The sequence below is a fragment of the Trachemys scripta genome, chromosome 13, assembly GCF_013100865.1.
Source record: "Trachemys scripta elegans isolate TJP31775 chromosome 13, CAS_Tse_1.0, whole genome shotgun sequence".
NCBI lineage: Eukaryota > Metazoa > Chordata > Testudines > Emydidae > Trachemys > Trachemys scripta.
Window position 1 is genome coordinate 36,129,293 of NC_048310.1, and position 12,382 is coordinate 36,141,674.

General features: G+C 44.8%; 1 protein-coding gene across 3 annotated transcripts in view; it reads left to right on the forward strand.

Moving 5' to 3' along the window:
• Nucleotides 1-12,382, forward strand: part of GNAO1 (G protein subunit alpha o1) — a 312,517-nt gene that overhangs the window by 91,891 nt on the left and 208,244 nt on the right. For all 3 annotated transcript variants that reach the window (XM_034788553.1, XM_034788552.1, XM_034788551.1), the window contains exon 3: nucleotides 8,655-8,796. In XM_034788553.1, coding sequence (XP_034644444.1) covers nucleotides 8,655-8,796 — 142 coding nt within the window. The remainder of the gene's footprint in view (nucleotides 1-8,654; nucleotides 8,797-12,382) is intronic.

The window sequence follows — 12,382 nt, forward strand, 5'->3', positions numbered from 1 at the left end:
ACACAACGTTTAGAAGGTAATATCTAGACTCTGTGTAACCCACACACCTCCTGGGTGTGGTGTTCTGTCCCATCTAGGGGCACCGAGATCACTTAGAGATTCACGAGTCTGCTCTACAGCCATAACAGCCGTATGGCTTTTAGCTCATGCAGTAGAGGCTCATGCATTAAGCTTCAGAGGTCTCAGGTTCAATCCCGACGACTGGGGCCTGTCGGTGTTACATCTGCACTGATCCTCAGGGGATTTCACTGTCTGGCTCATGGATCTCAGCAATCAGAGCCCTCAACAGGTTCTTCTCTGATGTTTTCCTGGGAATGACTTGTTTTCCTAATGATAGATAGGGAAAAGCGGGGCAATCAGAGCGCTGGGAGAAGACAGTGTTCATGAAATGTCCAGCTGAACAAACAAAAGGAAAATAATATATTTCGGCATGAGGGACCCACTAAACTCTCCAAAGCTCTTCTTTCAGAATTTAAAATATGATAAATTATAGGGCCAGATCATGGCTCCTGTCATCTGCCTGCTTTATGCAACTTTCATGTAAGGGTATTCCCAGGTGACAAAAAGCCAGCACACCAACCCTAGCTCCGGGGACATGCTAGAAGCATCCCAGGAAGGAGGCATTGTTGGAATGCTGTAGCAGAGATCCTCAGCTAGGAAGGCCCACTGGGAGTTGTTCCCTCAGATCCTCCGGGCCTGGGGAAGGGTAAAGTTGACTTTAAGGGCAAGACTAACAGCACTGGCTAGAACTAAAGTCAGCTTTACCCTTCCCCAGTTCCTGGACTGGTGCAAAAACTCTCATATAAACCACAACTGAAAAAAACCCTTCATAACAAAATATCCTCTTCTTCCCAGGTGCCTTGGCTAGAGGTGTGGCTTTCCCGTTGCTCCTCCTCCACAGTTTGGAGGTAGAGTCAAAGGAGGAGGGATAGCTCAGTGGTTTGAGCATTGGCTTGCTAAACCCAGCGTTGTGAGTTCAATCCTTGAGGGGGCCACTTAGGGATCTGGGGCAAAAATCAGTACTTGGTCCTGCTAGTGAAGGCAGGGGGCTGGACTCGATGACCCTTTGGGGTCCCTTCCAGTTCTATGAGATAGGTGTATATCTCCATAATTTAATTTGATTCAGCTCTGTTCTTCCTGGCCTAGGAGAGGTTAGCAGCCACCCTCTTCCTTCTAGTGTCTCCCCATAACGAGGGAAAAAGCAGGTTATAGGCTGCACTCCTTCCCAGAACTTAGCCATCCCTTCTGCCCTCCTTCCTAGAACTCAGGACAAGAGGAGAGATCTGCCCCACCCTACACTACAAGGGTCCAGATCCTGGGTCCTAAAGAGACCAGAAACCTGGGGATTTTCCAGACACCAATTGTTCATCTGGAACTATTTCATCTCCCTCAGCAGCTACCCGTGTGTTCCCCAGGTCTGTCTGCGGCAGAACTCCTAGAATGGGGTAGTCTAGCCCCAGAGCTTTCCCCGCCACTGGCTTTCATGGGCCAATTGACCCGGTTTCAATGCTTCCTCTTGTTTAAATGAACTCTGGTTCAGATTAAAGAAGGGAAAGGCGTGAGTCAGGCACTGCAGCACGGGGACACTTTCATTCGAAAGGAAGCGGATTTATGTCTCGTTATTGATATTTGAGATCAGCTTCTTTTTGCTCTACTGCTCATCCGTTGATACTAAACAGCTGGCATTCAGCCCCGAATTCTGTTGCCTTCTGGCCATATCATATTGCAATCTCATATCGCATTCGCTAGCCTCCCTGGCTGTAGCAGTGCCAGCGTTCAAAGCCCAGGCCATGCCATCAGCTGTGCAAAACTTGGTCAGGAGATTGGTTTGTGTGTCCCCGACTGGGAACAAATCATATGGAGACAGGAACAACATAAAAATAAGGCCAGTAAGTGTTCAGAATGGGTGAGCTCAAGAATAAGATTGAAATTAAAACCATCTGTGGGCACTGCCAATTGTCCCCTAGGATCCAGAGAATGGTATATAAACAATTTTTAATTTTTTTTTACTAAGTAGATCATCCCAGTGCTAGGTTTTATAGACATGTAATTGATCACATCTGACAGGTCTTCATTTTGAGTAATTCTTAACAACAGAATTAGTTCTGCAAATCCTAGATCTGTTCTAGACACACCCAGAGCTTAATTCTTGAGATACTTAGAGATTTTTAAGATTTTATAGGAGTCATCTTCTTCCCAGGCAGCAGCCATGTGCTACTACAGGATAAGAGAATAATGATTCATGTATCTTAAAGACTGGCTACAGATCTCGAAAAGGAGAAAATGCATTGCTCCTTAATATTGATTTTCTAGTCATGTCTGTCCAAGATCAGCAACTAATTATACAAATTAAACGGTGAATGTGCACTTAAGAAATGAAGCTCAGAATTGGGTAAGGGGCATTGTCAGACACACTTTGTAAACTCCAGCGGATGGAGCGATTAAAATTACTTGGTGTCCGACCCAGCAAACTCAGCCGGGCGCCTGGAAGAGACAGATGTGCACAGATGGAACTAGAATCCAGCTCACTCTCTCATAGCTGTACTAGTTTTGCAGTGCTCACTGAACTCATAACTAGAGATTTGGTCAGTACAGAGAGCAGGTTAGGACTCGAAGACCTACTGCAAGCGCATAATATTGCATGGGTGAGGAACCATATTTACACAATCACTATTCTGACGTTAACCCCAAGCAGGATTTTGGCATCTGGATATTTAATTACGGATCTTTGGCTATCTGGAAATAGTATTCTAACTCCCTGGGTTGTATCCATTCACTCCAGTGGGAGTTTTGACTAAGTAAAGACTGCAGGAATCAGCCCCCTGGAAATAATTCATTTGTGATACCCGAGCATGCTGTAAACTGTAACTGTGTGTCATGAGGACACCTTGCTAGAGTCTGGTTCCCTGTTTGCAACATTTAAGCCTAATGATTATTTCTGCTTCCAAATGATTTAACAGCGTGTGACTTAAAATCGTCCTTTACGGCCATGCCATACTTAGGGACAAAGATTTAGTAGCAAAGCTTTGCTCCAGAGTTCTACTGATCAGGCTTTTCCTTATTGAAGGTCTCTTTGCATCTACACAGTCATAATTAAGGCTTTACAGACAAGCTATGCTTTCTGATGTACTCTTTGGTTTCCCTGGAGTGGGCTTGAGGTAATGCTTGGTTTACCTGACGTTTGTGGTGTGTACATTAATTCACTGTACCACTGCTATCTGATGAGTAAGACTATGGGCCACATTTTTTAAATAGCCTCCAGTTTTGCACCCACAATCAATTGTGGGTACAATTTTGTGGGCATAAATAATAGCAACAAGACATCTAACTTTCTAATTGCCTCCACAGCTCGGGTAGACAGACATCTATTTGCCACAATTTGTGCCCACAGTTATTTTGTCTGCAACTGGTAGGTGCAAAATTGGAGGCCGGATTGAGTCCCCTTGTAAATTTTGATTCTAAACTGTTTATCTAGCATCTCAGGTGTACTTGTCAAACTGTACATTTTCCTATCTCATCCTCCTACTCTGGAAGGAAGCCGGTCTACAGGAACAGCATTCTGGGATATCAGTGATCCAGCCCTCAACCATCCATTGTGGATGGCACCAAATCTCTTACCACCTTCAAGTGGGACTTTTTGCCACATGAATCAAAGTGAGCTTGATTCTCCTCTCACACAGGTGTAAACGAGTAGTAACTCCACTGAAGTAAAGGAAGATGCACCAGTGTAAACCAGTGAGGGAGCTTAGAATCAGACCCAATATTATTATGCCTTAAAATGTGTTGAAAAAAACAATTATAACTTCTCAATTTTATTGTTGAGCTCTGATGCCTTCATCCCCTAACCTATCCCAGTTATGCCACAAATATGGCTCAGCTATTTTGCAGACAGAACCGGTGAGATGTTGGACTCTGTATACGTCAGTGATGAAATCTGGCCGTGCTCAGTGGCTGTTCCACCAATAACTAAAGCAGGAACAAAGTAGTGATGTGCAATTTGTTTGCATTCATTTACATGCTGTTCTGAACGAAGGTGGTACAATCCCAGTCTGATTCTGTTGCATAGAGCAATATCTTGAGCTGTGTTTCTTGGCAACGTTGCTGATTGCCGTAAATCTAGGCCCTAGCAGACGTGTGTCAACACCATGAAAAGCAAAACACAACCTTGTCTCTCTTGTGAGGCACTTCAGGTTCCTCCCTTTCCTCCGAGAGTGTTGCAAGGTTTAATGATTAATATTTGTGCAAGGCTTGAAGATCCTTCGAATAAAGGTGCTATGTAAATCCAAACTAGTATTAATTAGATCATCAGCAATGGCAGTTTTTGCAGAGAAATGGAGGACTGGATGGGCATGGAGGCTGAATTCACGCCTCTTGTTGCTTTCAGTGGATTTACTCAGGTACCGCAGCGTGAGATCAGAATCGGGTCCTCTCTGTTTATTCTCTCCATTGTTAAGCTGTGATTTTTTTATTATTATTATTAAGTTATATGGTGAAATGTTGGAATCTAAAGCCACTGTCTTAATTAACACACATTAAACAGGCATTGTCGCACTTGCTTTTTTGTGGCTCACCTTAGGGGCGTTCATTTTAAATCCTTCTTGAAGCTGCTTCTCAGGGGGGAAACACACATTGACCAGGAAGGGATTATTTCAGTACGTGCCTCTGTAGTTCTGTTCCCCTTATTCATGAAGAAATTGGCATCACAGAAATTCTACATATAGGGGTTTAGGCTCATGTGCCATAAAGGCACCTGAACAAGTGAAAAACCTTAATTCCTTTCTCATTCCTCGCCAGGAAAACGCCACCCCTATGTTTGCATATTTCCAGTGTCCGCAGCATAGATTTTTGAAGGGAAGAACTTGCTTCTCCAAAAGCGCAAAAGGTGGATAGTGAAAGTCAGCTCTGCACATCAGTTGCACCACAATAAGAGCAGAGACCTTAGTGACAGGAGTCCTTGATTTGTGTCACCCTCCACTTGACTCATGTCAAATATGGTCCTAATTACTGGACTTCGCCCAGGGGTTTGTGAATTTCTCACATCGCTTTTGAGTAATGACTCAACCACTGTACATCAAGCTGGGACCCAAGGGAGTTTCATTTCTAGTCGGGGATGAAAGTAACTTAAGGGACTGGTACGCAGGGCTGGGGTCCTGAACAGGCGGGGGAGGGGATCCTTCAGACAGAAGAGGTTGGGCCTCAGGCAGAAGGGGGAGGCCTTTAAATCGCTGCCGCTACCCCAGGGCTCCGGGCCCTTTAAATCACTGCCGGAGCCCCATGGTAGCTGCAGCTGTGGCTGGGAGCCCTGGAGCTCTGGCGGTGATTTCAAGGGTCCGGGGCTCCGGCCAGTGCCGGGAGCCCAGGGCTCTTTTAAATTGCCCGTCTGGGGAAGCTGCCCTCTGCCGATACGGTTGGCTATGTAATGGCTCTTGCCGTACTGGACCAGACCGGCTTACTTTCACCACTGCTGATAATGCAAGGGGAGGATCAGTTTTTGGGGCACTTGCTGAAGTGCAAGGGCTAAATTCATGGTGATTCTATCACTTAAAGTCCTGCTGCATCTCCATCTCTATAACCATGGGGGGAGGAAGAAGAACCTTCCCCCGCCTCCACAAATAAAACCAGGTTGTGTGAGTTGAAGTGTTAATTCAAGAAAGCCATGACAATAGAAATGAAAAGCCATTAAAGCATTTGATGCAGTCATTCCCCCACATCTACTACTACCTTTCCCTCCCTCTGTTTAAAATATAGCTTCTACATAGATTCGCGTGGTTTACAGAATACATCTAGCAAGATCCTCTCCAGCGTCACACACACACACACACACCTCGCAACATGGGACTTTACAACCGTGTGGTTTACAACGACTCAAGGAGTTTCTTTAGCCAGCACTGCTGCTCAGCAAATGAAATCAAACGTCCCAGGCTGTACATTTGCCATTCAACCCTCACACATGCACCCTGCAAAGCTCTCCAAGCTAATCAAAGCTGCCTCATACATAGCCCTCACCCGTTTTGCATGTACCAGTTTTTGTGCCTATCCCCCTGTCCACACACACACACTCAAATTCATATTTGGACCTACAGATGAGTCCACTGGGTGGGTCCAACTGAGCTCTGTTTAGCACTGGAGCCAGGAGATGGGGAGCAGAGGCTTTCTGACACCTTCCTGCCTCCCAATACTGGGAGTCTCCAAGGGCTGGTTCAGTCCCTACCACATAGCACAACAGCCTCAGCGCTGCTCTGATCACTCCCCAGCGGATCCAAGTGGCCTTTCTGGCAACTTAGGGTCCCCAAGCTCTAGCCATGGCCTGACGGGCGGCTTGCCTCAGCCTGCAGGTGGTAAAGTAGAGTCAGCATATCCAGCGGTACATCACCTGAGGAGTCTCGCAACGGGATGGCCAAGCTGACTGGGTGGCCCCGTGGCTCTGCCAGAGCAGTACGATAGCAGCGTAGCAGGCCCAGGGTTTGGCTCGGTCTATGAAGTTCCTTGGCTTGCATGCATGAATATAAAATTCTGGCTGTGCAGAGTGGTAAGTGCATGAGGCTCCATTGGAAAGTCATCTGGTCAGGGTTGCAAAAACATCAGGGAGGTCTCAGTCCTCAAGGCCACCCCCCCCCTACTCACTCCAGGGTGAGCTCAGTCCTCAATCCCACCCCTCCCTACCCAGTCCCAGGTGAGAGCAAAGTCCATCCTTTCTCCAAGAGTCACACTTATTGCCATTAAAGAACACAGAAACGGCACACATGCTTGGCGATGAGCCATCCATCCTCAGTGCGACCTATTACCCAAAGCGTCATACTGTCCCCAGCGACATCGTTAGCAGCATTTCACTGTCTGGATGGTGGCACCATTTCTTACATTAGTGGCTGTGTTGATTGGTTTGGAGGTTGTTTTTTTCTCTCCTTTTCTTCTTAACGCCAGACCTTTATGCGGATACATTTGTTTTTGTCTTATTCCCTTGGTGCTGTGGCAGGTCCAGACACCACCTGCCGTTTGCAGTAACATCCCTTGGCTCCTGCAGTATGTTTACATCGTCTCGCAAATGGCAATTCCGGATGGGTGTTTTTGTTACTCTTCCTCTTAGTTATTGCAGTAGAGCGCAACGTGGCCCATGGCCCCTCACAGTCCCCAGCCACTGCTTCACCTCAGCAGCTCCCACTGATTATGGTCTGTTTTAGCAACTAGACTAATGAATGAGGGAATACAAATTGAGTAAGCAGTGACGGTTCTATTAAATTATTACTATGGCCTAAACAAAGAAGACCGGCATATGCTTGGATTTAGACCAGTTGTTTAGCATAAGATCTATAGACCTGATCGTCTTCCAACACTGGAGAAAACCAGGAGTAGCTCCATTAAAGCAAATAAAGCTACACTGGTTTAAAGCTAGTGAGAGAAAAATCTATGGCATAGATCTGGATGGTTTTATATTAACGAGTATAAAGTCATATTTTCTGGTTTGAGTTGGAATAGGTCGTGGTGTTCTAATACCTTTTACATGGGAATAGAGAATAGAGAACGCCTGTGCATTCAGTGCCATACAAATGGTTTCTAGTGCACAGACCTGATACATTGCCATAAGTTTCAGAGTGGTAGCCTTGTTAGTCTGTATCAGCAAAAAGAACGAGGAGTCCTTGTGGCACCTAAGAGACTAACAAATTTATTTGGGGATAAGCTTTCGTGGGCTACAGCCCACTTCATCAGATAAGTGGGTTTTAGCCCATGAAAGCTTATGCCCACATAAATTTGTTAGTCTCTAAGGTGCCACAAGGACTCCTCGTTCTTATTGTCATAAGTATAATTTCTATGCAGTCTTGGGTCAAGAGAAATTTGTGACCTAACTCAGGTTATTAGCCCTTCTTAGGGTGTGCAGATGGCAGAGCTCCTTATGGTAAACTTGTATATTGAGCAGGTGATTCCAATGGGTTGTAAGTGCCAAGCCTGCCCAGAGGATTCAGGGGGCCTGGGGTCTTCGGCGGCGGGAGTCCTTCCACTCCGGGTCTTCAGGGTGAGTGAAGGACCCGCCGCCAAAGACCCGGAGCGAAAGAAGCTCCAGGTCTTCGGCAGCGGGTCCTTCACTCGCTCTGGGTGTGTTCGGAGGCACTGAAGGACCTGCCGCCGAAGACCCACCAAAAACTTTCGTGGGGGCCCCTGCAGGGCCTGGGGCAAATTGCCTTACTTGCCACCCCCGCCGGCCCTGGTAAGTGCTATATTATAGATGTGTTTGTGGCTGTCTACAGGCCTGATCCAATTCCCATTGGAATCAAGGGAAACATTTCCATAGACCTCAGTGTGAGGTGGATTGGGACCTGAAACCTCATCTAGGCTCCCAATGGCTGCTACTGTCATACAATTGGAATATGAAGCCGTTCAAGCTCCACTCCAGGTTCAAATGCGTACAATTAAATGGGAGACAGACAACCGCAGTAAACCGGGACCCGGTGTGAGGTCTCATCATGAAGCCAGTGAGAAGAAAACTAGACTGTCACTCTCAAAAGCCTGAAGCACTGCTAATGGGAAACACTGGTCTAGTAAAAGAAATGCCAAGTAAATTAGGCCAATCAAGTTATTGAATCAGTTTTTAAACAACTTTGTTCTAACGCTTCAATGCAAATGACATTTGTCTCAGGTCTTTCTCATTTCTTTTTCTGTAGGATCATTCATGAAGACGGTTTCTCCGGAGAAGACGTGAAGCAGTACAAGCCTGTGGTCTATAGCAACACTATTCAGTCTCTGGCAGCTATCGTCCGTGCCATGGATACCTTGGGCATTGAATACGGTGATAAGGAGCGAAGGGTAGGTCAATATCCAATTGAAATGATGGACTGAATGATTTGCAAAGAGCTGCTTTGGAGGAAAAACTAGAGATTACATAGCACGAGAAGAGGCATATTTGCACAACCCAAACACATCTAGTGGAAGATTTTCAGACATTTAGTTACGCAATTGCATGACTAATTTAATCAGTTTGTGCAAATTGCATGTGCAAGTGGCTAACTAAATAGATATGCACGTGCAATTACTAATATGCACGTGCAATTGTGGTAATTATGGGCACAACTGCCTCTCTAAACAGTATGAAAATGGGGCCATAGGTGCTTCCATATTACAAAACCCAGCTGTCTCTGGACACGGCAGTGCATGGTCTCTTTTATAGGTCACAAATAGGTTCCTATTCTCCTACAAAGGTCCAAAATACAGATATGAGCAAACAAAGTTGTGATAACAGTACAGTAGATATTTTCTACCCATTGGAAAGTTGCTTGAGGCAAAAAAGTCAAATATTTCACAGAGAAAGTTCTGCTAATGTTCAGGTGTCTTCCTTGGGCCTTGTCTACGTGGGAAAGTTTTTTTCAGAATAATTTTAGTTTTTTCAAAGTAAATGGCCTTGTGTCTGCAAAAAAAAATATCTTTTTTTTAATTATCTGGTTTCTTATTCTGCATTAACAATCTACTTTGGAAGTGAAATAACTTCTGGAATGAGGGTTTTCCCCCCAGAATAAGGTGTGTGTGGAGGCATGCAGCAACTGTAGTATTTCAGATTAACTACTCCACTTCTGGCAGTCTTACCGCTGCTGTCCATTTGCTTAGCTTCTCACTTGGATTGGCATGTCTGTTTACCTATGTGCCCTCTACTGCTCTGGGGTCATTTGGACCCGATATCACTTTGCCCACAGCAAGGAGGTGTCAGTGTTGCTGGTTTTTCCATAAGGAAACTAAATCCTGGTGATATTTTCTACCATGACTTACAGCATAGGGACTATATACTATTGGAGATCTTGTGAGCAGTTTGAGAACCAGCATGATGGCTTTGAACAGAATACTTTAATCTGTTGATTAGTCAGTGACTCAGCTCTAACCAATGCACATAGCTTGTCTTTGCTAAAATCTATGCACGGGGGGGGGGGGGAATCATTCTCCATGTCTGATAAATAGTCTGTGACAGATGGCTTTAAATATAAAATTTAATTTTTTTATGCACGAAATCCTAATTCTCTGAGGTTAAACCCATTCCACTTAGGCTCTGGCTTTACCAACTAATGGAGGATCTCAGTAATCAGGACTATGACTAATGAAAAATTGCTGCCTGAAACCTTTGTATAGCATTAAAGGTTATGTCAGTTCCTGTTCCTGCAGAGAAGGTGCCAACTGTTCCCGTGGAGAATTCCTGTTACACCAAGGGGACTTGAGGACCACCCCTCATGTTCTCCCTGCCTCACGGAAACAGTGTCGTGGTGACCAGAAGCTGAGGTTTGCTTGGATTGTTGCTAACTCCGCTCCCCTTGCTATTCTGGGCCAAATTTTTAAAGACTGCCTCTAAACTGCAGAGACTCAGTCTCCCACACACAAAATCACAGTTTGAACACACAATCTGAATGGTGGGTGTACAGAAATGCAGAGGCAGGGGTGAAGCCGTGGGCTTGGGATTCTTTGTTTTCGGTGCATGCCCCACTTTTCATTGAGCTAATAGCCAAATCTTGGCAGCCCTTACTTAGCCAAAACCCCCTTTGGACTTCTAAGGATCAGGTCCTATAGATATAGGGTTTGAACAATGCCTCTCCCACCTTAAGGTAACTGGAAAGGCTCCCGTTGATGTCTCTGGGAATTAGATCAGGTCCATAAATAATAAAATATTCTTTGAACATGAGGACACCCCGCAATGTACCAGTGACACCCCTGTAATTTTGCACACATCTTCATTATACACAATTCAATGAACAGACATTTTTTAAAACAATGCCTCTGACACGCAGCGTGTGTATGTCCCATCACGGGATTTTGGAAATAAGCAACAGGCATGTGAGTTTAGAACCTGCGAAGCAATGGGTTACTGCAAAGCGTGATCTGGCATAATACCAACTCTTGGATCCAGCTTTGAGAAAATCTTGTTTTTAAGCCAATTAGACTCATAAACTTTAAGGCCAGAAGGGACCATCATGATCATCTAATCTCATCTCCTGCACATCACAGGCCACAGAACCTCACCCCGCCACTCCCGTAATAGACCCATAACCTCTGGCTGAGTTACTGAAGTCCACACATCATGATTTAAAGACTTTAAGTTACAGAGAATCCACTATTTATTCTAGTTCATACTGGCAAGTTACCTCTGCCCCATGCTCCAGAGGAAGGTGAAAATTAGCCCATATTAGAAATAGGTATTACAAATCAATGCTTGTTCCACTTCCTGCACTATCTATAGGATCTTACACTAAGTGGTGAAACTTTTGGCCCATGATTTTTATCTTGACAATGTCACTTTCAGAGATACATGCAAAAGATTTAAGTGTATCAGACTTCTTTCCCCCTTCAATTATTTTCATCATAATCATAAAAAGAACCCACTCAGAATCAAAAGTGTATAGAATTAGAATAATGCAGTTAATAAAAATAATTGGGGGGTGGTTTCTAGTCAAATGGAAGAATCCCCAGGATAGGTTCTCAGGAGTCCGCTATTGGTGAAGAGCAGAAAAAGGGTGACATCATTTCATGTGAAGAAGCTACCAATGTCCCATAGGCTTCAGGTATTTCTACTTCCTTTCCGGATGTTGTGGTCTTGGTGGGAATTCTGAGAATTGCTCCATACTAGCTCCAGGAGAGAGGTCTCAAGTTTATTTTGAAGTCTGTTGCAGAGAGAAAGGCGATCTGCCGTTGGCTGGGCACCTGCCAAAGGCTGTTAGCCTAGAGGATATTGATAGGCTTTCTAAGATCAAATAATCAGGCTGGAGTCCATTCTCGCTGATCTGGTTCACTCGGGGTGGCTGGATTGACTTCCCTCGAGTTACACCTGTGTAAATCAGGAGTAAGTGAGATCAGAATAAGGGCCTTGTGGTCAGACAGCAGCTTATCTGTTTATTAATAAAAAGCACAAGATCAAGGAGAAACATGGTCTGGGATATTTCATAACAGATCCTTACATTTTCTGTTAGCTGATTTTCATAATATTTCTTCATTCTCCCTGATCTGGCTATTGTAGAAACCAGTTCTCCTGCCCTTTCCTTACCATTTGTTCCTTTCTCTTAGCTACCCCTTGCAAAAATTATTGGTATAATAATTTATTTTGATCTTGCAAGAAAGAGAAATATTATACAGTTTGTTTTCCTGCATTTATTAGTGCACGGGTGCTGCAGACAGAGGGTTTGGAGCATTAAACAGGCAATTTTACCTACACAATTCATCCCTTTAAAGCAATGCTTTTCCATTTTAAATCATTCCATAACAGGGCAGGTTAAAATGCGGTTCTTTTAGGGTGATGTTCACTACTACGTGCAAGACCTATGCCGTCCAGTTAGGTCACAAGAAGCAGTGGATATGTCTTGTGGTGGCCCTCTGCACCAGCGTGAATTTCACCTGGGGTTCTTTAGAGATGGAAACTTGACAT